General features: G+C 48.3%; 1 protein-coding gene across 2 annotated transcripts in view; it reads right to left on the bottom strand.

Moving 5' to 3' along the window:
• Positions 1-245: 245 nt before the first annotated feature.
• Cdh26 (cadherin 26) overlaps positions 246-26,697 on the bottom strand; it is a 60,485-nt gene continuing 34,033 nt past the window's right edge. Inside the window, exons 6-16 of one of the 2 annotated variants that reach the window (XM_076571327.1) lie at positions 26,351-26,479; positions 24,797-24,982; positions 23,180-23,448; positions 20,865-21,007; positions 17,952-18,197; positions 15,987-16,202; positions 15,354-15,484; positions 12,974-13,051; positions 9,023-9,076; positions 5,094-5,168; positions 246-825 (exon numbers count right to left, since the gene is read on the bottom strand). In XM_076571327.1, the coding sequence (XP_076427442.1) occupies positions 622-825; positions 5,094-5,168; positions 9,023-9,076; positions 12,974-13,051; positions 15,354-15,484; positions 15,987-16,202; positions 17,952-18,197; positions 20,865-21,007; positions 23,180-23,448; positions 24,797-24,982; positions 26,351-26,479 (1,731 nt within the window). In that variant the 3' untranslated portion in view covers positions 246-621. The remainder of the gene's footprint in view (positions 826-5,093; positions 5,169-9,022; positions 9,077-12,973; positions 13,052-15,353; positions 15,485-15,986; positions 16,203-17,951; positions 18,198-20,864; positions 21,008-23,179; positions 23,449-24,796; positions 24,983-26,350; positions 26,480-26,697) is intronic. The other variant, XM_076571328.1, reaches the window with a different exon arrangement.

Raw genomic sequence — 26,697 nt, 5'->3', positions numbered from 1 at the left:
AGCCAGGTGATACATGGGTTGTATTTTCACTCACCATCAGAGCTGGGTCACCAACAGAAGCAAAGAATACATGATTCGATTTAAGTCTTTCCAGAAAATGTGACAAACCATATTTATAAAGCTCACAGCCCACCATTCTGCTTTGCTTCAAGACACTGAGTTTGGATTCATAGCTGATCCTCATCTAGGACCATGTCTTAGTTCTGTCCTGTCACTGTGAGGAAACACTCTGACAAGAGCAGCTTAAATAAGAGGGGTTTATTCTGCTCCCAGTTCAAGGGTACAGCCCAGGATGGCGGGAAGTCAAGGTGACAGGCGGCTGAAGCCGCGGTCACATGACATGAACAATCAGGAAGCAGAGAGTGATGAACGCTGATGCTCAGCTCCATATCTCCACTTCTACAGTCCAGGATTCCAGCTAGGGAGTGATGCCACCCACAGTGGGCATCTCTTACCAAATCCCCCACTGCCATGCCAGAGGTTCATCTCCCAGATGTTTCCCAAGTGATTGTCAAGTTTGCAACACTAACCACTGGACTAGAAAGTCCTTAAGAATAAAGGACAAAAGGAGGGGGCCCATGAGGGGGTGACCATTCCCCCAAATCATGCCCACCCATGCTTTTATGAAGGAACTCTTGATGCAGAACATATTGCTTCAGATGGAGTAGGTTTTGAACTCAAGTAATCCAGCAACTCAGGAGAGAGGTCCTGCTCCAGGAAGGTCAGCGAGCTGAGGGTCTCGGCTCCTTCACACTCTCCCTCCTCTCTGTAGACATGAGGCAGGTAGTCAGTATCACCCTCCAGCACATCAACAGTGTGGAGCTTCTGTGGAGAAAGTCGGGGAAGGAGACATTCACTGTCACGGGCTCCCAGACAGTGTGAGTGTCCTCTAGGCTGGATTTGAGGAAAGTCTCTGGACCGTGGGGGAAAGGCCTCAGCCCTGTAGCCTCTGCTGTGGTGGCCAAGCTGAAGTGGGAGATACTGCCTTCTTCATTACTGTTGCAGCTATGATGGTGACCATCCCAGGTACTGAGAGGGGCTCTTCCAAGGACTTATCACCCATTCTTGCTCCCTTGTGCATTCATCCTTGGCACAGTCCTCAGCCTCCCATAACCTGGACACTTCCTACTTATAACTCACCTGCATCTTCACTTGGGCCAGTGTCCTCTCTTTTTTTGTGCATATCATGTTTCTTGTTTGGGGACCCTTCCTAACTCACAAATGTCCTTCACTTCTGCCTACCCTTCACTATCTCCTAGAAAGGGTGGTCTCTACTCACTCTGCCCTTAAACATCATCCTGTCCACTCCCACCACATCCTGATTTCCCACACGCATGCACAAGCCACAGTGTCACCCACTCCCTAAAAAAGGTAAAGTTAATTAAATCAACTCCTGTTCACACTGGGCACCTGAAGGACCTCATTTTCTGTTCCCAGATATACACGGTGGCTGAGCATAACCCATGGATGACAGGCATCAGGAACAGTCACCTGGCCACAGGGCCTCCCATGCCCCTCTCTTCTGGTCACATGTCTTGGGTTCCTGCTGGTGGTAGGATCACACATGGATCAGAGCTGCTGGGCTCTTCACTGGAAATTTCCTTTTGACGCAACCCAACTGTGATGCGAGCAAGAAGCGCGGATCTTTGTGTTGTCACTCTGACGGGAGTCAAGCTACTCTGATTCTTTCTCCCACTCTCCACATATCCCAGCCTCTCTCCAACCTCCATACTCTTGTCCATGCTCTGAATAGGGCCAGACATATTTTCTAGGCCTCTGGACTAATTGGATTCCGCGCCCCCCCCCCCCCCAAGCTTCTCAATAGCAGTTCTTTGCCTCTAAATCCCAAGTAAGGCAGCTCTCTCACCTGACCAGACCTATCTTCCTTCCCCATCTTTAAGACTCTCTGCACAGGTTCACCCTTCCTGCCTAGGGTTTCAGCTTCACTGAGCCACTGGCTCCCTCTCCTCCTGGCCTCTGCTGCTTCTTCTCCATAAATGAGTGTCCCTGCTGCCAACTTCCTGTCTGGAAGCTCCAGGTCAGTGTTCAGGGCCCAGACCTCCCTCTGACAGCATTGCCTGGCTTTCCCCACCCAAGTCACTTAATAAATGCTTAATGGGTAGGTGGGCAGGTGGACAGATAGATAGAACTATGGATGATGGATGGATAGTAGAGAGAGATCGAAGGGTGGTAGAGAGATGAAGGGAGGGAGAGAAGATGGAGGGACAGACAGATGGAGAGATGTGTATATGCATGTATTATATATTATATATGCATGGAGGGATGGATGGAGAAATAGATGGAGAGAGGGATGAAGGGATGGATGGATGAAGGGATGGATGGATGGAGGGATGGATGGATGGGTGGAGGGATGGAGTGAGGGATGGATGGATGCGTGGGTGGAGGAAGGGAGGGACAGATGGATGGGTGGGTGGGTGGGTGGAGGGAGGGCTGAATGAATGGATGGAAAGCAAAGAGAAATGGACAGCAAAGAGATGGAGGAATGGAAGGGTGCAAGAAGAGCTTCAGCCTATCTACTGGTGTCTAGGATGGGACGATCTGAAATGGATCACTTCAGTCAGTTACGGTGAAGATGGATCTAGTGGGACTTCCTAACCTGCCGTTATCTACAGGGACTCCTGACACCTTGTGTGGAGGATGAAAGCAGTTGGAACACGAGGCCCAGAGCACAGCATGGGAGGTGTGAGGTGGGGCCTGGAAAGGGGAACTCATGCACGTGTTCTCCTCACAGCAATCATCACTCTCAGCTGGCAGTCCCCCTGCTCTCTAGTTCCCTGTCCCACGGGAGCCCTGGTTCCTCCCTAGGGCAGAAACCCAGTCTCCACTGTGTGCAGAATCTGGTGCCCACAGACAGGAGTGGATCCCACACACCAACTGAGCCTGTTATCTGGGGGCTATGGCCACCACCCTGTTGCCATCCACTCCATGTCCCTGTGGTAGAGAGAAAGGGAAGCTCCTGTAGTTGAGAGGCAAATGTCCAAACCTAGCCCAGATGTTAGGAGTCCAGGCACGTCCTTTGGGCAAAGCTAAATAGATAATTCATGACAAACCTGGTATGGGCAGAGCAAAACCGAATCAGCAGCGGGGGCTGCGCCTCAAGAATTCAACTTCAAACCCCCGAGGCTGGCGGCCAAGCAGCAGGGTTCTGCACCCTGATTCAGCAATTCCAGAGTCCCCTAAGATCAATAATTCATCACAAACCACCAACTAAGTCTGAAGGCTCGTGAGGGAAAGAACTGCTCTTCTCATCTGGGTTTTTGATTTTTTTTTCTTTTCTTCTCACACCATGGAACTCAGGGCTTGAGTTGTACTGCACAAAGCGGCTTGTCTGGCCGGCACAAGGAGGAGGGAGCTTCTGTACTAGAACGCAGCCTTCTCCTGCCAGATAAATGGGGACCTGTGGCCCTCTCCATGCTGCCCACTTGGCTCCAGCTAGGTGTGTGCACACATGAAAATGGGCATCAGATGTCATGGTCACCAGGAGATGTATGTGGTAGGTGCACAGCCTCATGTGTACAGCATCTCTGGTAATGTGGTAGAACTGGCCAACCATCCTTCATCCTTCATCCACAGGCTTTACTGATATCCCTCAATCACCAGGTGGGCTGGTTTGGACCCTGTAGCTTATCGTCTAGCCCCAGATGGATTCCTCATGTCTCTGCCACAAGGAGGAGGCAGTGATCTATGCCCAGACGTGGCTCTGCCTTCATAGGTCAATAATGTGAGGGAGGTGTGGCCTGTGTCCAGCCCCAGCTCTGCCTTCATAGCTTTGACACATGGAGTTGCTTCCCTGGGCCTTGGTTTTCAGGCCCACCTTTCTCCTGGAGCTTCTGTGAAAGATCATTCATTCTTCACTGATTATTCTCCTTGGACTTGACGTGTACCGCAGTGAAGTTGAGGGGTGTGGCTATGGGACTGTGATTGGATCCTGGAGACTCTGCCTTCACCAGTGGGAAGGGGGGTAATGACGGAAGGCGGGGCCTGGTTGGAGGAAGTGGGTCCCTGGTGGGGTATGTCATTGCAGGCTCTCTGGTGCCCTGGCCTCTCCCTGTGATTCTGCACTGCTTCATGGCAGCTGGATTGGGTATCTTTGCTGTGCCATGTGTCCGACTGTCATGATGTTCAAACCACAGGCTCCCAGCAATGGGGACGGCCAACATGGCCACAGCCTCTGAAAAGGAGACAAAATAAGCCCCTCCCCCTCTGGTTTGTGTTTTCTGTCAGGTGTTTTGCCAGAGATGGAAATCTGGCCCTCTGTGAGGATGTAAGGTTCTATAAGAGAAGTTCTAATCTGGAAAGAGGCGGGGAGGGAGGGGGGAGGGAGGGAGGGAGAGAGAGAGAGAGAGAGAGAGAGAGAGAGAGAGAGAGAGAGAGAGAGACAGAGAGAGAGACAGAGAGAGAGACAGAGAGACAGAGAGAGAGAAGAGAGAGAAATCATGGCTCCTCAAGGATATTCCTCTCAGTGATCAGGGCCTGAGATAGGGTCTTGCAGCCCAGATTTGGACACAAAGTGTCCCCATTAAGGCAGGTGGATCTGCCTTGTGGTGTATTCCAGCAACCACCAGGCATCAGCCACACTGCAGAATTCACAGGCAGGAGTCTATGTAGCTACAGAGATGTAGTATCTATCTGGGAATAGTGGTGAACTGCAGAGGAGCCAAGGCTGGGAAACCCTAGCAGAGACTCTGCATCTAGACACAGTCAAGGCTCACTTCCTCAGGTCATAGTGTCCTGCCTCTTGTCCACTCTGGAACCAGAGACGGGGATGCCAGGGGCATCATGAGGGTTCACAAGACAAGATCCTATAAACTAAGCTCGGGGGCTCTTAGGAGGCACCCCAGGCCCACAGCACCATGGGGGTTCACAAGGCAGGGTCCTAGAACCTCAGCTTAGAGGCTCTGATGATGTTTGCAATAAACTCCTGTGGTTTAAGATTATAACACTGTGTTAAGGCGCCTTTGTTGACCCCTAAACCCCTAGTGGTTTAGGACAGAGCATCCTCAGTCAACCTTGGGGCAAGGTAGGAAAGAAGAGAGGATGACAGCCAGTGCCAGGGCACAAAGAGCACCTACCTGACTCCATGTCTCCACCACCCTTCCTTCCAGCAGTTTCTGGGGGCATCTGGGCACCAAGCGATCCAGACAGACCTGCAAAATGAACCAGAAGCCTCTAGCCTGAGGAGCACTTACCACATAGCTCCCTGAGACAGTATGCCCCGTCCTCAGCACAGGTTCAACACTGAGGTAGAATCAGGCCAAAGACAAGGAGCTCACACTTCCCTCTGTGTGCTGGGAGAAGGCAGGTCCTGCAAGTGGCATCGCTGGATCTTCCACATCTGGGTAGAAACACGCTCACAGGGAAAGCGGCTGGAGTCCATCCATTAGCAGCATTAAGGTCTCTTCCACAAATCCCATTTCTTGGGGGCCCTTGTGTGCTCCCCCAATCCCTGCTTATAATTTTTCCCCCTTAGCTTTGCTCATGGCCAGTCCAGGTCATTCTCTGAGGTGGGCACATGGGTGTTCACTGTGGTAATGCATCTCTCTGACCTGTGAGGGCTATCCAAAGAGGAAGGGTACCGTGGGAGGGAACAGACTGAACATGCCTGGTGGTTCTCCAGCTCAACCGCATGCCAGGTCCTGTATGAAGCCAGCCAGGTGCCGGGGGCCTGGCTGTCAAGCAACTCCACTCTCAGTTCATATCAGGCATGCGCTAGGCTAGTACCCAAGACAGAAACATGAAGAGTCATGGATGACAGAAGGGATATGAAGATCCTTTGCCTAGCTGGAGCCAGGAAGACCTCTGAGGACACAGAGAAACGTGAGGGGGAATGGACCACAGGGCAGGTATTTCTAGCTGGGAGAGCAGTAAAGGACCCAAGTCAGGAGGGAGGTTGATAGGTCCTCAAGTAGGTGGGAAGGAGATCCCCGCAAGCGGCACTGGTGAGGGGAAGAACAAGGGCAGAGGCCAGGAAATGGAGGACGTCACAGGACAATGACAAGCTGCTGTAAATGGAAGTGGCATGCTGACCCAGGCCTGTAAAGGACTTGTGGCATGTCATGGCTAAGCTGCCTTGTCTTGAGCTTAGAGATACCCAACCCAAATGACATACATAAAGACAATAATGTCTAGGCCAATTTTACATCTCCTTGATGACACATATATGCTGTGGGACAGTCTGTATGTCAAATTGCTCTATTTGGTCAATAAATAAAACACTGTTGGCCAGTGGCCAGGCAGGAAGTAGGTGGGACAAGGAGAGAGGAGAATTCTGGGAAGCGGAAGGCTGAGGCAGAGAGACACTGCCAGCTGCCGCCATGACCAGCAGCATGTGAAGATGCCGGTAAGCCACCAGCCACGTGGCAAAGTATAGATTTATGGAAATGGATTAATTTAAGATATAAGAACAGTTAGCAAGAAGCCTGCCACGGCCATACAGTTTGTAAGCAATATAAGTCTCTGTGTTTACTTGGTTGGGTCTGAGCGGCTGTGGGACTGGTGGGTGACAGAGATTTGTCCTGACTGTGGGCAAGGCAGGAAAACTCTAGCAACACATATATGCATTTGTATACACACAGAGATGTATACACAAAACCTGGACATACCTGTCTCAGTACATACATACTTACACATGAGCACACGTAGCGACTAGTTGTGTGCTCACCACACCAAGGTAGATTGAACTAAACATGTTCAACAGCAGAGACAAAGCATGGACCACCACCCACAGTCCTGGGCACACTGCCTGCCTGCTCCCAGGGTTGGGAGCACTTGTTAGGTATGGCACCATTGCTTACTGCCCCCAGTTTAGCTCCATGTGCTTCTCTGAGGAGACTCCTTCAGACTCAAGCTCTGGGGCTGGAGGGAAGAGGAGCAGAGGTATAAGCCCTTGCGAAGCGAGCAAGCAATGAGAGTTTAAATCTCCAGAACCCATGTGAATCCTGTGTGGGCATGGCAGTCTGTCTGTACTTCCTGCCTCAGAGGACAGAGACAGGGCATCCCTTGAGCAAGCTGACTAGTAAGAATAGCCACACCAGTGAGCTCTGGGTTGACTGAAAGACCCAGCCTTAAAAGAGTAGGCAGAAGAGGGATGATTCTGGACATCAAGAGATGTCCACAGGCGGGGTTGGAGATTTAGCTCAGTGGTAGAGTGCTTGCCTAGCAAGTGCAAGGCCCTGGGTTCGATCCTCAGCTCCGGGGGGGGGGGGGGGGAGAGATGTCCATAGGCATGTACACACCAGAGCAGCGCATGCATACACACACACACACACACACACACACACACACCACACACACACTCCAAGCAGGGGAGGACACAGGCTTCGTATGACATAGCACCTTGGGTTATCACATGTCTTTTCTAATCCTGGTCAGAACACATTCTTCCTAAAGAAGACTCATGTTGGTTTTGCCTTGAGTCACTTAACACCACACTACAGCAGACTCCTCGGCAGCCAGGACAGCACTGTCTCCTGACTCGGCACCTCTCTGGTCTTAGCCACTGGCCTTGGGCCATGTCCCTAGGTCTGGTGACTGCTCAACAGTACTTCAGCAAAAGAAATTTAATCTCCTTTTAGGTGTTTACAGATTATTTCAGCTGTGTTTTCTAACGTTACCTTTGCAATATAACAGAAGGTGGTCCTTATCGTTTTGAACCCCTTCTGGGATGCCATACCAACTGGCTTTTATGAAACTTAAATTAAGCTTTTTGTCCCATGTCTAATGAATCAAAGGGAATTTTCCCAGGATGACCAAGGCTGATTAAATTCTCATGATATTTGGGATGATTCCAGGAACATATCAAACATTTCTTGATGCTTCAAAAGGCAATTTCCAATGAGAGAAGAATTCGGTGTCGGGAAGTGGACTTCTGCAACTTCGCTGCAGCGCCCACGTGTCTGTGGTATCTGGTTTCATCAGCACCATTATTGGAATCCATCACTCTGGTTAATAAGTGTGAGTTATGTTAATACCCCACCACGAAAGGCTTTAAAGCAGCCACTCGTCTGTCTTATTTAGAATGGACACTTGGTAGGATTTTAGTGGAAAAGAAGATGATCTCTCCCATCCACCCCATCTCCAGGAGCTAAGCATATCAAGACACCTGTCAGGGTAAAGGCAAACACAGATGCACATCTGCTGGGATCAGGCATGCAGCAACTCAGCAGCTAAATCAGTTTTCAAGGACTGATGCCCATGTGCCTTCCTGGCCTTAGAAACCTGTGTTTTAACTACTTGTTTTGTGTATGTGAATGGAGACTACTTACATATATGTCTCTGGTTCCTACTTGTCTGTGCATGTATGTGTGGAGGCTTGAACTTAATGTCGATCGTTTGGGGCCATTATACATTTTTATTTATTTATTTATTTATTTATTTATTTATTTATTTATTTATTATCATTTATTATCAAAATTCATTATTTGTGTGTACATGCCTTTGTGGGATTGTTGTCCTGTCTGTTCCACAGAGTGTGTGTGGAGGTCAGAGGACAGTTTGCAGGAGCTGATTCTCTCCTGCCATTTACCATGGGTTCCTGGGATGTAATTGCGGTCATTAGGTTTGCGTGGCAATCACTTTTACCTGCTGAGCCCCCAGTCTTTATTTTTTGATACACGGTCCCTCAGTAAACCTTAAACTCATCAGTTTGGCTAGGATGCCTGGCCAGTGAGCTTCTGGATATACCTGTTACCACCATCCCCTGCCCTGCCACACACACACACATACACACACACACACACACACACATGCACGCACGCACGCACGCACGCACACGCACACACACATGCACACACGCATATGTACACATAATGCTTGCCTGGGCACCTTACAGACTGAGCCATCGCCCTCATCCTGCTTCATCCACTTCTAGTCCCTGCCCCATGTTCTACCCCGGGTATGCAGGGTGCTGACTGTACTTTGAACCCACTCTTTTCTCCTAAACCACCTCTTTTAGTGGTTGGAACAAGGTAATGCTCACGGCACCATGCACAGCTGTACTTACCGGTGTGGAAGATCGGTTTCTCATGTCTCTTGGCTCAAAGAACATGTTATGACCCTTGAATTTAAGAAGAATGAAATTTTGTTGATTTCATATAAATCAGAGACAGTTGTAAATGCAAGGGTAGGAGTCCTTGAGATGCCTCTGCTTTTCATTGCTGAAGTGGGGGGGGGGGGCTAAAGACAACAGTGCAGATATTCACTGCAGAGTCAACGCCGGGACACTCACAGCAGAGTCCACACAGGGACACTCATAGCAGAGTCCACGCAGAGACACTCACTGCAGAGTCCACACAGGGACACTCACTGCAGAGTCCACACAGGGACACTCACGGCAGAGTCCACACAGGGACACTCACGGCAGAGTCCACGCAGGGACACTCACGGCAGAGTCCACACAGGGACACTCATGGCAGAGTCCACGCAGGGACACTCACTGCAGAGTCCACACAGGACACTCACAGCAGAGTCCACACAGGGACACTCATGGCAGAGTCCACACAGGGACACTCACAGCAGAGTCCACACAGGACACTCACAGCAGAGTCCACACAGGGACACTCACAGCAGAGTCCACACAGGGACACTCATGGCAGAGTCCACGCAGGGACACTCACTGCAGAGTCCACGCAGGGACACTCACGGCAGAGTCCACGCAGGGACACTCACGGCAGAGTCCACACAGGGACACTCACGGCAGAGTCCACACAGGGACAATCACTGCAGAGTCCACACAGGGACACTCACGGCAGAGTCCACACAGGGACACTCATGGCAGAGTCCACACAGGGACACTCACAGCAGAGTCCACACAGGACACTCACAGCAGAGTCCACACAGGGACACTCATGTGGACTCTTGCAGCAGAGAATCCTCACACAGGCTCACACTGCTGTGTAGCAATGCAGCATGAGGCTGTCAGACTAGGCCGTGTGTTCTGAGATACCCAGTGACGCCCAGTTGGTCATGGCCGGGACCTCAGCATGTGTATGGACACCTACTCAATCCCTAGAACGCAGGGCTGGCCATGCAACATGAAGGGCTTGGTGCACAAAGAAATGGCAAAGGCCCTTTTGTTAAAAACTGAAGACTGACAAAGTGGTGGTGGAAGCAGATCACCAAGCTCTTCACGGGCCTCCAAGTGTGGGTCCCACACAGGCCCTGAGCTGGGCCACTGAACGGGTTCCGTGTCTGTAAATCCAGCCTAGCAGGACTCCAGGAGCATGCCTTCAATGCTCAGACCCTCGCTGGTGGATTCTTGCCATCTATTCTGTACAAAGAACAACATCCTTTTGCTCAGCTGCAGCCTAGGCAACAGTAAGGTCTTGCACACATTGTGAGTTCCATCTTAGAAGGTTTCCTCATGTAAAGAGGCCTTGGATCTTCATACCTTGATTACCTCTCCTTCATATGCCAAGGAACTAAACTTTTATTAAAATAGTTAACTTATTAAACTTGTGAGGTCCAAATGAGAGGGGTCCCAGACTCATGTTGAGGGAGCACAAGTAACTCCTTGGCTCTGACATGTGCTGTAGTCATATGAGGTATTCTCTGGGGGACCTGGGAAAGTCCACAGGTACCCTTACTTTACAGCTTCTTTTGACTTTCAAAGTATTCCATAAAAAGCACTTTGCCAAGCAAGGCTGCAATTCTAGAGTTGGCATGTAGGGTAAATACAGACATTGTGTGGAATGGGAACCAGGGTTCTGCTAGCAGGCAGTGTGCGCTCACTCGCATGCTTTTAATCTTAGGGACTGAGCTCTGGTGCCCTCAGATGGACACAAGAAAATGCTTCTGTTTGTGGAAGGTCTGAAATGTGTCATGTTTGATAAGGACTATCAAGCAACTCTACGTGTATGAGAGAGAATACCACGGCTAAGCGGGACCCTTGTGCCTCTGCATTCCCAGCATATGGTGTACAAGTGGCCAACATGTTTGTCTCTTTCATGCAGATTCTGGAGCTTGACCTCAGGTCCTCAACTGTACAGTTTACCAGCTGAAATACCCCCAACCCCTCAAACAACAGCCACCAACACAGTTAGACAGAAAAATGTTGGAATACACTGCTTTCAGAAGACACTCCACCTCTGGATTCATTCTGTACATGTTTGGTATAAATGCATTATCAATCTTCCCAAAGGGCCCTCTCTCTCTCAGAGGAACTATCTGCCCATCACTGGTGAGGTGACTGCAGCCAGGAGCAACTTTCCGTAACACTGGAGTCCCCAGAGCACAGGACACTTGGTCTGTCCATGGCAGGATCTCACCAAGGTCCTGGGAGAAATGCTGATTTTCTCCAAGATAATCATTTCTTCCCAACAGAGCCTAAGGATGATGCAGCTACTTTTCCAGCACCCTGACAGTGTGTCGCCACGACCCGTAATGGGCTAAATCCCTTAACCTGTAAGCCAGACCCAATTAAATGTTTTCCTTATAAGTTGCCATGGTCATGGTGTCTCTTCACAGTAATAAAAACCTAACTAAGATAATCTCTGTATTTTAATTTAGACTTTCCCATCGATACTAAAGCAAAATTTCAAAGGGTGGGCTGGAGAAATACCTCAGTCGACAAAATACCTTCTGCGTAAGCATGAGGACCCGAGTTCAATCCCCAGCACTCACATGAATTAAAAAGCTGGAAGTAGTGGTATCTGTCTGACTTCCAACTGTGGAAAGCAGAGGACCCCTGAGGCTTGCCATCCAGCCGGTTTAGTCTAATTGAGGCTCTGCTCCCAGTGAGAGACCCTGACTCAAAAAATAAACAAACAAACATAGGAGATGGATCCTAAGGAAGGACACCAGAGGTTGACCTCTGGCCTTCAACCACAGTGTATACATGTGCACCCTCAAGCACATAAGCACATATCACACACACACACACACACACACACACACACACACACACACACACACACTCCATAAAGGAAATGCAGCTGTCAGTAGATCCTGACACTAGCTTGAAGGTATCTCCTTTGCCACAGAGTTCAAAGCATCACACTAGCAACTGTCCCAAGTGGTTCCTTAGCTCTGAGAAAGTGTGGACAGAGACTGATCATCTAACTGTCATCGTGAATGTCCTCAGTGTATGCAGGACCCAGGGAAGGAAGCCCAGAGACACCAAAAACTTGAGGCCAAAAGGCCTGTTTTCTCCCCTGTAAAGCAGGGACCAGCACTGTAGTGGTTTGAATGAAAATGTACTCCATAGATTTCAGCTAGTGCTGCTGTTTGGGGAGGTTAGGGCACCTTTAGGAAGGAGCTTTTCAGGGGAAAGTGTGTCACTGGGGGTGGGCTTTGAGAATTTATACCTTCACCCCACTTCTAAATGCCTCTCTGCTTCCTGTGTGTGATCAAGATGTGATCTCTTATCTCTTACCCCTCCCATGTCTCCCCATTATGATGGACTCTCCTTCTGGAACCTTAAGCTGAAATGAACTCTTCCTTCTGTATGTTGCTTTTTTATTACAGAAACACAACTAATACACACATCCTCCCAACCCCCTGCTCCCTGGTATAGTTCTAGTGTGAACTCAGTGGGACTGGGCACACACAGTACACACCTCAGGGTTGCCCAATAAGGCACACCTAGACAATGCCCTGGCCTCCAGAAACTTCCAGACCAAAGAATAAAAGAGAAGCAATACCAGCCCACACACCATGTCTGTAGTTATGGGGACAAGGTGTACCTCCCTGCCTAGCAGGGCTGAATGAACAGGGTAGCAGAGACCCTGGTCCTGTCCTTAAATTCCACAGCCCAGAGTCATTTTGGCTTTCAAAATAAGGAAAGATTAGGCAAGTTTGTAAACAGTTCTAAACTACACCGAACTGAACAGTGAGAAAACCCAAGGAACCTCTCCAGTTCCTTGTCCAGAAGCCTTGTCACCTGTGGGCCAGAGAAGCAGCTGGGGTGTTTCTCCTGCAGAACTAACAGCAGATAGAGTCTACAGAGACGTGTTACCTTCACATCAGGCTTGGCACTGGCCGCAGTTGTGCTGAAGGACAGAGCAGGCATCTGATCTTCCCCAGTTGGCTGCATCTGTGAAAACCAGAGAAAGAAATATGACAGAGGTCAGAGGGCAGTTGTAAAGATCAGCAAGCAAAGAACCCTGCAACCTAAACATACAACACTGTTGTCTGGGAAGAGCCATTTATTCCATACACCCTGGTGATGCATGTAGGGAGAGGATGTTTTACTGTTTGTCATTCTCAATGGCTGGTTGGGAGGGTGAACTTCCTACTGTGCAGAGTTTTATGTCATGTTATATGATGAGACCCTAGATCTCAAAAATCATTCTCTCCCAAGGCACCAGCAATGGGACTTGGGGTCTCATCTTATCCTCATTTAGCAGAAATCATCCTCAAGGGACTCTAGTGTTGATGGGTGCCTCAGTAGGGCCCACCAGCCTCCCCACAAACAGGCAGAGATCTACATGATCCCAGAGATCATCTCAGCAGCAGAATGTGACAGCGTGGGTGAGTAGCATCTTAAATGGAGTCTTCCCCAAAGAACAGAATGTTCCTGGTGTAGGGACTGTATTGGCTGACATGGTCAGGTGAGATGGATAGATAAGTAGGCAAGAGCATGTTGAAATGGTGTTCTGTACCAGTGGGGTCAGCTGCCAGAATTTACTGCGTGCCTGTTGGTGCTCAGCTGAGGACATGACTTTGATTAAATTGTCCAATAAACTGCAAGGGAGTGGAAACATTGACCACACTTTACATACGAAAACCCAGGGCCTGCAAAATAGCCTAACTGATGCTCACCAATGTGGAATCATAGCTCAGGTTGGTTGGGTCTCAGCTCTCAGAACACTAAAGAGGTTGGAGCAGAACACTTGTTTCTCCACTACTGTTTCGGGGAGAGTATGGAATCTATGGTGAAGGAGACACAGCAGGTAGAGGCGGGTCACGGGGGTGGGCCTTTGAGAGTCATAGCATGTCTCTGGAGCTGGGCCTGAGCTCCCTTACCATGAGAGAAGGCATTCCTCTATACTCCTGCCACCACGGACACACTCACTCCAGACACCATGCGCTCCTCACCATGAGGGATTAAATCTCCTGAACCATGAGTCAAAAGAAAGAAAAAAAAAACAACCAGACAAACAACAGTCTGTCTTAAGTTTTTTCTGCTGAGTGTTTAGTGTCAGCAATGAGAATGTAACACAGGGCATGTCCGTTGACCAGAAAGACAGGACTTCCTTTTGACCTTCTTATTGTTTGTCAGATCAGCCATTCCTAGTTCCCATGAAGACAAGACAGGAGAGTTCATGACACCATCATCTCATTGCCCATGTGATCCAGCACAAAGTAGCTAGCAGGACAAGAGAAGGCTCCATTTCAGCAACAGGAGGCAGGAAAATCCAGTGATCACTGGCCCTGACTCCACGAAGGTCGAGTTGCGTAAGGCACGCTCTTAGGTACTGTCTTCCAATCCAGCACCTGGGGAGCTGACTCCACCACTTTAGGACACAGATGGGAATGTGAGCTCAAATAGTGGCTGGCTCAAATACACAAAGTTAGTCAGATGTAAAGGCAGAAAGAGAGTCAAGTCTTATCCCTACAAAACCAGGGGGACCTCTTCTCTGTGTTACAGGAGGATGGAGCAGTGCTCTGTTACATGACCAACCATGGCAGAGAAGGCAGCTCAGATTTCACCAGGGAGTGAAGCAAAGCCACCAAGAAGCCTCAGCCTGGCCAAATTGTTTTCTTCTGAGCTCAGTTTCTCAAGCCAGCACTGGGGACACTGGTCCAGATAATTCTGTATTGGGTGATATTTGGCTACAGCTCTGGCCTCAGCCCACTAGAGGCCCATAGCATCTTCTAATTGTGGCCATCCAAAGTACCTCCAGGCATTGCCAAGTGTCCCCTAGAGGAAAAACTGAGCATGATTGAGAACCACTGACAAAACACAAATGCATCTGGCTGTGATATGAAATTTTGGAAGAAATGCTTTCCTGTGTGTCACTCAAACATAAATGAAGAATAAAGAAACGAGGGCCTGAGAGATTGCTCAAGTGGTTAAGAGCACTGGCTGCTCTTCCAGAGGATCCAGGTTCAGTTCCCAGCATCCATATGGTGGCCCCAAACCATCATAACTCATAACTCCAGTTCCAGGCGATCTGATACTCTTTTCTGGCCTCTGCAGGTAGTGTCCATACCTGGTGTACAGACATACATGCAGGCACTCACATATACTCACACACAGAGAGAGAGAGAGAGAGAGAGAGAGAGAGAGAGAGAGAGAGAGAGAGAGATGAAATAAGTCATCTATGAAACATGTGCTGTACAGATTTGTGCTGTTGACATTGCCATGCAGCACACTGCTCCACAGTCCCTACCTGGGCGGAAAGGGCTTTGCTTTCCTCGTTGTACACAATCAGTGTCTGGTGGCCATTGTCACTTGGGATGAAGCCTCCGAGCCTCTTGGGTCCAAATGCAAAATGGCACCTCAGCAGGAGAAGCAGAGCAGCTGTGACAGAACAGAAAGGACTGAGCAAGCTCACCCTGTCAGAGGTCTCAGAGAACTAGGTTCCCTTCACGTCCACTCAGTTGCCACCTGACAGGGTCAGGTTCCATCTAAATCATCATAGGAGATGAGCAGCTTAACAGGGCTCAGGTAGATGCCAACACTTCTCGCTGAATTCACTGCTCATTAACTGGCCATGAATAGTCTATTGTTTCTTGGAATAACTAATGCCCTTATTAACCTTAGCCAAGCCCAGGAACCTAGACACCTGTACACCTGTGGACTGCTGTAACCATGGTTCCTGCAAACATATGCTCACCCTTGGATGGTGTTCCTCTGTGGATTGTTTATATAATTGCCTGCTGATAGAAGCTGAATTTCGGTTAATTAGTGTGTCTGGCAATCTTTGACCTGAACAAACCCAGAGCTCATCCTCTTCTCACCCATGCAGAGCTGTTCCCTTGTCCTTTGGTCAGGGAGAGGGAAGCTCCCGGGAAGCACTGACCTGCCAGTGCCAGGAGTGCCGCACACGTAGGGGACAGGGCCCACCACAGGAGCCCCATGTCCGAGCGATTCTCGCACTTAGATCCGCTGGGACAGGAGCAGATCCTCACGTGGACTGTCTGCTTCTGGGTGAGGCCCTGCCTGTCTCCTATGAATAGTGGCACCAAGTAATCCCCGGGAGAGAGGCTTCTCAGCATTACAAGTTCAGCAGAGCGCCCTGCAAAGGCAGAAAGACACGAGTAGGCTCAATCGCCCCATGTGTAGCTCCTTGCTTCCCCCCAGGGCCAAGGCTCTGCATGGAAAAGGGACAAGATAGAAAACCAGAAAGTAAGGAGCACATAGGAAAGAAAAGAGGTCCTTTGTCCCAGGATCTGGGTCGCCTTTTCTGTCGGACACCATTGATAAAGCCAATTGCCTACGGAGAGGACCATGCATGTCTTCCTAAAGACACCCCAAATCAGGATGGCAGATAAGCTGTGCTAACTTAGGGCCCAAATGATCTACAGCCTTGAGTTTTTAGCACCTCTCATTCCTAAACATAAACAAGACCCCTCATAAACCTACTTTACAACTTCATTGACAGAAGAAAAGTCTGTAAACTTTTTAAACCTTACTGTAAATTATACTATCTGAACAAGCAACTTAGAAAAGCTACAGGATCTGACCTACCCCACAGGATCCTGCTTACACCTGCAGGATCCTGCCTGTACCTATAGGGTCCTGCCAATACCCACAGGATTCTACTTAGACCCATAGAATCCTGCCTATACCTATAGGATCCTGCTGACACCTATGGGACCCTGTCTACACCCACTGTAAATGCACTTACCTGGGACTCTGCCTTGAGAAAACCATACTCCACACTTAGGTATATCTTATACTCGCCCAAGAGCCTATTTCTCTCAAAATTTTAATAAACTCCAGTGCCCCTTCACTCTGGCTCATCCCGAAAGTCTTTTCTGTGGTAAAGTCAAGAATCCTGGGTTTGCATAAGTGAAGGTCCCTAAGGGAGAAGGGAACGTCTGTCCCTAACAATGTGGAGCAAGGCCTCCATCCCTGCAGCTACCCCATTACTGCCACTGGCAAAAGGAGACAACTGCAGCCTTAGAGGGGAAGTCCCAAGACTAGCTTCACTTCTGCAAGTTCACACCCTACCGTGACGTGACCATGCTCAGGTAGACAAGTAAGGCAGAGACACGTCTTCCAGGCACCACATCCCATTGGCATCAGCAAACAGAGAGCGCCAATGAGCTGCTAGAGACTTTAGTCCTTGGCCCCAGCAATGGGGCAAGTGGGGCAACAGAGTGGTGCTCTGTCTGTGGTGATGGTGATGAAGGGCTCGCCAGCCCCCACCACATGTGTCTGGGGACTGGTAGGCTATGTAAGAGATGGAAAGTTGACTGGGAGTGGGGTGGTTACACCAGCTACAACTGCCTCTCTGTTCCCCAGAGACGCCCTGATGAGTAGCTGCCTTTGACTTATCTTTGCTCCTGTAAAAACCCTCATCTTTCCAAGTTGAACTGGGATGGAGTCCTCCTCTCTTTGGTCTGTCTGTCTCTCTATCCAGGGTAAATAGACATTTCTTTACATCTTCCCAGAAAAAGTCATATGGTGACATGCTCTAGGACTCACAGCGCATCATGAACATTGTTACAGCCATGACTGCTGTTCACTACAAGGACAAGGACCCAGATGAAAAACGGGAACAGAAGAGCACAGAACAGTCAGTCATCTTCTTCCATGATGTCAGGAAAGCCATGAGCAGCAGCAGGCATGCAACACTCCATCCAGCCAAGCTCACCCCAGTCCTTGCGCCGAGTCCTTCCTGGGACTCAGGAAGTAAGCCTGGCTGGCCTCCCACACAACACACTCTTTAGGTTCTCCAAGGGTCACTTGAGACTCTGTGCCCCTGTCCCCTCCCTCAATCACTTGTTGCAGTCTGGGTTAGCCCTCAACCCATACAAACCTTCACCCGGCCTTGTCCTCAGCATCCAAGTATCATCTACATCTCTCTGGGAAGAGTCCAAATCAAAAGTAAAGGGGTCAGAGTAGGGGTCCAGGTCTGCATCCTCGGCCTCCAAGAGCAGGGGCTTGTTCCCTGCAGACTCGCATATCTCCAAGTGTTGAGAATGGGACCGGAGAGTTGGAGCATTGTCATTGACGTCAGACAGGAAAAGCATCAGGGTCCCTGTGCCAGTCAGCTGGGGGAGGCCTTGGGAAGGAAGGAATCCCCGTACAGGAGGTTAAAAGCACTCAAGTGAGAGAACGGAAATGAACTTACAAAAAGGACAGTGTCAACAGCACCCAAGCGAGGAGGGCTTGTGACATTGCTGGCTCTCCGGAGAGGGTGTGGCCCTGATTGGTCGACCACAGTCCAGTGGACACACACACACACACACACACACACACACACACACACACACAAGCACACATACACACACGCACATACACGCACACACGCACGCACGCATGCACACACGAGCATATATGGACAGCACAAACTGTTCCTGATGGGTTTTAAAAAGATAAGAACAGAGTTGGGCATGTAGGGGAGGGTGGAGGCGTCTGGAAAGGAGCTGATGGAGAGAGTAAAAGTGACCAAAACACATATGTGGAATTCTCAAAGAACTAATAAAATGGTGACTAAATGAATAAATAAAGGAATAATTTAAGAGAAAATAAATCAAACAAACAAAACCCAGCAGTGTCTTAACTGGGAGAAACATCCCCCCTTTTACCCAGCTTTCAGATGCAGTGCAAACAAGGCCAGGCTGACCTTGCCTTCCCTGCTTCTGCTGGTCCCCATGTGGGGAATGCACCTGATGCATCCTCTACCCCTGCCTCTCTATTTGAATTGCAAAATCAGTGTGCTAACAGGACACAGGAGGTTGGACTGGAACCTGATTTGCAAAGAAAAAGCTGTAGCCAGTCTCTATGCTACAAATCCTTCACAGAAGCCAGATGAGAACCAGTTTCCCCAGGAGCACGAAAGTGGGGTTCCCCCACTCATCGCCCCATCTCAACTCCTAAGACCTGACCTGCGAAGATGGGGGTGCACTCTCTGTGAGATAGAGTACTCTCCATCCCACTTCCCCAGCCTGGGCCTGGGTGAGACTTGCCCTTGTACAGTCATTTATTCACGAGTGTAGAGAGGGAGTGTAGAGCCTTCCAGACCTGGCCCATCCATTGAGAGAGCCCTGCATGTGCACACAGGCCTGGGAAGTGACCATGCTCAGGCCTGCCAAGAATGAAGCCACTCACTAAAACATCTGGCCATTTCTCTTTCAATGCCAAGACCGGCCCAGGCCTGTGCTCAGTCTGTTTCTTGCCTATATGAAAAGTCAGACTCATCCAAGTAAAGCACCCAAATTTTTGATATCTCCAGCCATTTATAGATAAAGTAGCATCTAGAAGCACTGTATGTCCTATCAGCCATGTTATGTGTTAAGGTGGTGTTAACAGGAAATGAGTACCTGTAAAAGGGTAGCATGTGGGATCCCCAGGGAAGATGGGGTCAGTTCTGGCCTGGTGAGAATCTTGCCTGTCATGGTTGTCTACACAGTTTTACAAGGTGTTGTACTGGGGGAAGCTGGAAAAGTGTGCTGGGATGCTAATACCACATGTGAATCTGCTAGGTGACTGGTCAGGTCTTAGCAGGTTTTGGGGGTCACCGAGGGTGGATCTTCCCTCATAATATGTAGCCGGTAAAACTAGATACTGAAATGCTGGACTCTGACCCCAGGTGGAGACATGTCAATCAATCAGAACTGTCTGAAAGATTGTGACTACCTGGTAATAATCTATTACAAATAATACTACGAATTTGGTAAAGAACAAAGACCTGCCAATCATTGGGGAGGGAAACATCCCTCAGGAAGATGTCTATTTTAGAGATTTTAGGAATAGTATAAAGACCACTTAAAAGTGAATGCTAGTGGGTGGCCTCTCTGGCCACTGGCCACTTTCCTCACTCCATAAATATGCTTTCCTCCCCAATGGGCCCAATGGCCACTGTCCACTCTCATCCCTGAGTGAGGTCCCCCACTTTTCTCTATAATACACTCATCTATCTCTACACTTCCATACATGATCTCTGAATTATTCTGATAGAAATCGCAAGGACTGGGGAGTACAAGGGAGGGCAGAATGGGATCATGGCAACAAATTTACAATTATTTACAAACCGTCTTTCCTAATTAAAAATGAGTCATGGCAATCATGAAGCCATTCACAACAGAATCGTGACACCCTGGAGTTGTGGTTGGCTCCCTTCTCTCCCCGGACTTCGGCTAGGCTCTTGCTTTACTGACAATTATACCCGATAATTATGCCAATGGGCAGGAACCTGGGTTTTTATCCACAGACTTCTTTAGGCACAGTTCTTAATGTTACTTGAAAATGTTCTCACACGCAGCTTTATATTTTGATGCATTTAACTTCAGCCTTGTGGGAATTTGGAGAAATGTGCTAAGACATGTTTTTAAAACCACTCGTCCTGGTTTATGACAAATGTATTCCACTCAGTCACATTTGCTAGAGCTTATGAGCCATTCTAGGTACAGGAAACTGCTAAATATTTATCACACATCGTTGGGCTTGACAAAGAGCTACTGCGTTATCGTGTGAACAGATGAGCATGGTGGTCCTGATGGCGGCTTCCTCGCTGCTTTAATTGTCTCTGCTGAGTGAATGCTGCCCTCCTCTAGCAGTATTGGTCCCTAGTTTACCATTTCAGGAGTTAATATCAGAAATAATCTCCAGCATCGAGGCAAAGTGAAAACAAGGTTTATTTTATAATTTCCTCAGTGATGCTAAAAATGGCCTCCTGCAGGAGGCCAGAGTCACCACCCTCAGTTCCCAGTTTTGCGTCAGTACTCACCATTGTCAACTGCATGGACAATGATTGTGTAAAAGCTGTCATTCACATGAGGGGACTCCCGGTCTATTTGCCTCTTGGTGGTGACCACTCCTGATTTTTCATCCACGGTCACCCAATTTGCTGGATCATGAACCAGTTTGTATCTTGTAGAAGGAACACAGACACATTTTTTAAATTAGAAAGCTTTACCAAAAGACAAATCATGGCCGTCGTGGTACATACTTGTCATTCCAGCACTTGGGATGTGGAGTCAAGGGATCATGAGTTCAAGACCATCTTCAGATATTCTATATATGGTTCTATATATATATTTATGGGTTCAAGACCTTGCCTCAAAAATATTTTTAATGACAAATCAAAATATATCATAGGACTTCTGTGGTGGTTTGAATACAAATGGCCTCATATGGTTCATAGATTTGAAAGCTTGGTGACCAGGGAATGGCACTATTTGAAAGGATTAAGAGGTGTAGCTTTCTTGGAGGAAGTGTGTCACTGGGAGTGGACATTGCAGCTTCAATAGCCCAAGACAAGCCCAGAGGTTCTCTCTCTTCCTGTTGCCTGTGGATCCAGATGTAGATCTCTCAGCTACTTGATCAGCACCACATCTGCCTGCAGACCACCATGCTTCCTACCATGCTGATAATGGACTAAATCTCTGAAACAGTAATCAAGCCACAATTAAACACTTTCTTTTTCAAGAGTTGCCATGGTGATGTGGTGATGTGCCTCTTCACAGCAACAGAACACTGACTAAGACAACTACATCACAAGTAACTTGAGAATCCAGAGACAATTGAAATCCAAGTGCTTATCCAAGTGCTCATGAGCTTAAAGAAAGCCCTGGTATGGCAGTTAAGATATCTCCAATGTGCCAGGTCCAGGGTCACTATAATAAGTACCCTCTTCCTGCGTGGCCTGAGCATAACTTTGTTTGCCTTGAGAAACTATTTGGTGCATGAGCAGAACCAGTCTTTAGGTACCAGCAGATGGTGGCTTCCTGTTCTGCACAATGTGCCACAGAAGCATGAGTCTTGAGCCTCTTGGGGTGTCTGCTTTGTAGCAGATCCTAAAGGATTCTCTTGCCTGAAGGTCATCCTCCCACCCCTCACTGTGACCCTGGAGCCATTTTATGAGGTGAGCAGAACACTCCAGGATTTCTGACAGTAGCTGGCATCAGATGGTATCCATTGGAACCATGTCAGGCTGCCAACCGCTATGGCTCTAGAGGGACCACAGTAAGGGACACCTGTACTCAAGCCAGCAGCACAAAGCCAGGCAAAGCGAGGGCCAGAGAAGGAGCAGCTTCTCCATGGCTTTTGTCTTCCTCATCTGGGAAAATGCTTTCGACAGGTCCACCATGATTCCTCTGTGATAGTCAATGGGTCGAAACTCTTAAAGAGACTGTTTTCTCATGTACAACTTTAATGACTAGGGAAGGTTCTAGAAGTTCCTGTGGTTTTATAGTGTTTACAAGCCAGCGGTAGAAACTCAAGAGTTCATCCGTAGTTCATCTGAGGCCAAAAGAACCCTCAAGATAAATTTGGGCATGAACAGTAACTAACTTCAACTGATGTACATTAGACAGAACATAGCAAGACTAACTCTGCTCTGCAGACACCTCTACCCTGCCACAGAAGACACACAGCCAACACCTCGACTAAGCGTGTCTGAGGCCACAGAGTAGGACTCCATCACTGGGGTGGTCAGGACATAGGGACCGGAACTGTAGAGGTGGCTGCCAGGAGTCTGTGGAAGGGAGGAGAGGAAGTGGACTGGAAAGGAGGTTGGGGGAAGGGACCTGGGGGAGGGGATCTGGGGAAGCTAAAGAGGGTCTGGGAAGGGACCTGGGGAGTTGGTTTTACTGGGTACAGAGCTTCATTCTTGGTAAACAAAAGGATATTCTAGGTGGCATATGAACATATTCACTGCCGCAGACTGGACACTTAAAGTGGTAACACATATATACCTCATCAAAAAGATTTGACTATTATTTCATTTAAAATAATAAATATTATTAAAGGTGTTTATCCTGAAGCAAGAGAGCTAAGACATCTGGCAAAGAGAGACAAAGAAATATGTAACAAATCATTTATATATAAAAAAAGACTCTGAAGGGTCGAAGGGGAGTAAGTGGGGGAACCCCAAGGGGTGCTACAGGGTTAGGGTACAAGTTTGGTTAACCCAGCCAATCACCAGGCAGCTTTTTACACTTTTACTCCTGGGGCTGAAGCCACCTCAGTGACATCCTCTAACAGCCAGTGGCCACAAGCTCTGCCCTGTGGCAGCCTTGCTGCCTGCTCCTCTGTGCCCACCTTATCTGGCTGGTGATCCTGTCCGGGTCTGTAGCATTGAAATCTCCCAGCTGGATGCCAGGCCTGGCTCCATCCTCCTCACTGATGATGAAGGTCCTGGGGTGAAAGGCTGGTGGGTCATTGGTGTCCACCACCTGCACGCTCACAGTGGTGCTGGCCATCGCCTTCTTCGACGGCTGCAACTGACCCTCCTCACAAGAGAAGAGCTGTTCCCGATTTTCCACAATAATGACAAGGCTGTGGGCTGCTTGAGTTTCATAATCCAGAGGCTGCCGAGGTAAGAGAAGGCTTGATTAGTGCCCACTGCTCCCCTGGCTGGAGGAGGCTTAGCAGAGTCACCAGAGATCCAGCAGAGGAGGGAGGTGATCAAAAGCCAGTCTTCAGCTCCCTTTCAAATCACTCATGTGGTTCACTCTCTTCCTCCTCCTCCAGCGGCTGCACAGAGCCACCCTCCATCAGAAGGTGATGAAAAATGCAACAAAAACCAGAACTCATGAAACATTCAAGTGTTAACTGTACCACAGAAAAAAAATCAGAGGAACTTAGAGAAATATAGATACTAATGATCATAGCTACTCAGGGTACAAAGTGGTCTCGGACTTGGAAGGACTGAGAAGCCAGGAGGTTGACCAACTCAGTGGCAGGCGACTGTGCAGAAGGTTGTCAGATACTTGCTATTAACAGTGTGCACTGTGGCCCCTTAGTATTTCCCGGAGAGTGTTCAACTGACAGGCAGAATCTCAACTCCACCCAGAGGTACTGACTCTGGCTGGTCCTTCCAGTTGACTGAGCTGCACTGGGAGGGAGAAACTGGCCATTCTTAGGCCTCCTTGAAAGCCACAAGGACTAAAAGCCCTGGTGTCTGTCTGCTCTTGTCAGAACCCGCTATTCTCAGCTATGTGGCTTTATGTAAAGGATCTCCCTGATCTTTGATTTCCTCACCCGTAAAATATGGCCATGATATTCTCACCCTGAGCCAGCTTCCTCGGGCTCATCACACATTACAACCCACACAAATGTCCCAATATTTATACTACAAATGTTTAAAATGGTTTAAACCCAGAGATTAAAAGAAGAACTTTCAGTTAGAGGAATATTTTAAAGGAAGTGTGAGTGTGGCCCGACTAGCCATGCGCAAAGCCCTGGGTTCCATCCGCAGCGTCACACAGAGCAAGCATGGTAGTGTACACCCTAATCCTAGCACTCCAGAGTTAGAGACAAGATCAGAAGTTTAAGAGAATCCTCTACTACGTGATGAGTTCAAGGCCAGTCTGCAATACATGAGGCCCTGTCCCCAAAAAATATTCTTTTAAGTTCATTTTTCATCACATAAGAAAAAAAAAAAACTCCAGTCTTATGTGAACGTGGTAAATTATGCCTGTAATAACAACAATAAAAAATGTCAAAGAATAACATAAAAATGTCTGATTATTATTGTTTTTGCAGAAGGAGCCCTTGGCCTCTACACAAAGGGCTCAGAGAGTCCCACATTCTTCTAAGAGTGGCACAGGACACAGTATGCACTCAGGAGTGTTTAGCAGGTACAGCCTTTCATCCTTATGGCTTGTTCTCCAGACAAGGACCACAGCATCCACCACCACCTGGCTCTGACTTTACCTTGATAACATTTAATACCCCTTGGTTGGTCTCAGAGTCAGTCATGACGTCAAAATGCTCCTCCTCATTGCCATCCAATATGTTGAATTGTGTTCTCCAAGCTGGAGTAAATGGTGAATCTCTGTCTTGAACAGGGAGATACAACACGCCCCACTCGACTTGATTTTCAGGAATTTGAATGTTGTACTAGAAGAAATAATCATCATATCCATGTCACAGATACAAAGACACACCATGGAGAAGAGGATGGTGGTGGGTAGAGAAGGAGGGGTCCTCATAGAGACACCCTTGACCTTCAAGCATTTGAATTCCTCCAGTTATGTTAGAAACACCATTAAGTCAGGAAAATGGTCCTTCCCATCAATGGCATTCCCTAAGACTTTGTGTCTAAGCTGGGTGGTTTTAAAGGCATTCTTCAATCCAACTCAGTGCATTATTTTACTGAGAATTTTTAAGATACAATACACACCCCAGCCCACATGTCTTAAGCATCCTAGCTCTTCCACAATGGGGAGATACTTATTTGGATCAAGGTGCTCATCTTTTCAGCACATACAGTTCCTTGAAACATTCATTTTTCAGTAGTTTTTGTAGACAATCTCTAAGCAAGCGTGGCAGGACAGTGGAGTATTTTTTTCCAGGCTTACTTTTGAGAGCATAGATTTTTCCTAAGCCAGGGAAGGCTCTGACACAAGGCTTAACTGTAACATTATTTTGCCATTTGTATAAACTTTTAGATGAGGTGCTTTCATTTGAAAACATTCTATGTTGGTTTGTGTAATTAAAAAATTTAAATGACCCATTTTAAAATTAATTGGTTGAATCATTAATGCAACAGTTACTATGTGCTGGCAAAAAATTAATAATAATAATAAATATCCCCAAGTTGCTGACAGTGGAATGCATGTGTGGGGAGGAGGAGATTGGGCAGAAACTAGAATAAATAAATTCATTAAATAGAACACAAGGAAGATGGAAGAACAAAAAGGCTTGGAGTATTCAGGAGAGGTGCAGGGTGTTGAGTGGGTCATCAAGGAAAAGTCCCCTCAGAAAAAACTAGTGTCTACATGAACATATGTATGCAGAATCCCACCCCACCCCACCCCGAGATAACTTGAAAATGTCAGTTCTATCCTTCTATGTTCCAGGGATGGAACTCAAGTTGCCAGGATGGCAGCATGCTCCTTTACCCACTGGGCCATCTTGATGGCTCCAATCTTACTTTTGGAGACAGGTTTTCCACCAAGATCTAGGGCTCACCAGTTAGGCAAGGATGGCTGCCAATGGACCCCATGGATCTTCCTGCCTGGTCTCAGTGGACACTACCAAGACCAGAGTTTGAGTGGTGGGTGTCAAACTCAGGTCTTCACACATGGGAAGCGAGTATTTAACAGATTGCACTATCTCTCTGGACCCAGGTGGGCTTCCCAGTTCCAGTTTAGGTCACTTTGGAGAACTGGATGTATCTTACTCATGACTGAGTAGAAGTACCTAAGCCTAGGACTTGGGGACTATTTGTGAGTGGGCTTAGAATTCAGGCAGCCTGTGCCTTACATGGTCTTCCATAAACGTAGGCATGTGATTGTTGCCATCTTCCACACTGACATGAATGGTGGCTGTGGATGACAGGGATGGCTCTCCACAATCCGTCGCTCTGATTATCAGGGTAAACCAAGGAGCAGTCTACATGGGAAGGAAAAGGAACGTCAAGCCCCACACACACAGGAGAGGGAAGCATTAACAAGGACATTTCCTTCTAGCAATTTCCAAAACAAGGTTTAACCACAGAAGACTCCCAACCTCAGTCTGGGGCTCAGTGTGTGTGTATGTGTGTGGTGTGTGTGTGCGTGTGTGTGGTGTGTGTGTGGTGTGTGCATGTGTGTGTGGGGGTGTGGTGTGTG

This window comes from Peromyscus maniculatus, chromosome 4 (assembly GCF_049852395.1).
Source record: "Peromyscus maniculatus bairdii isolate BWxNUB_F1_BW_parent chromosome 4, HU_Pman_BW_mat_3.1, whole genome shotgun sequence".
In the NCBI taxonomy this organism is placed as follows: Eukaryota; Metazoa; Chordata; class Mammalia; order Rodentia; family Cricetidae; genus Peromyscus; species Peromyscus maniculatus.
This window is presented reverse-complemented; position numbering and strand designations above follow the sequence as displayed.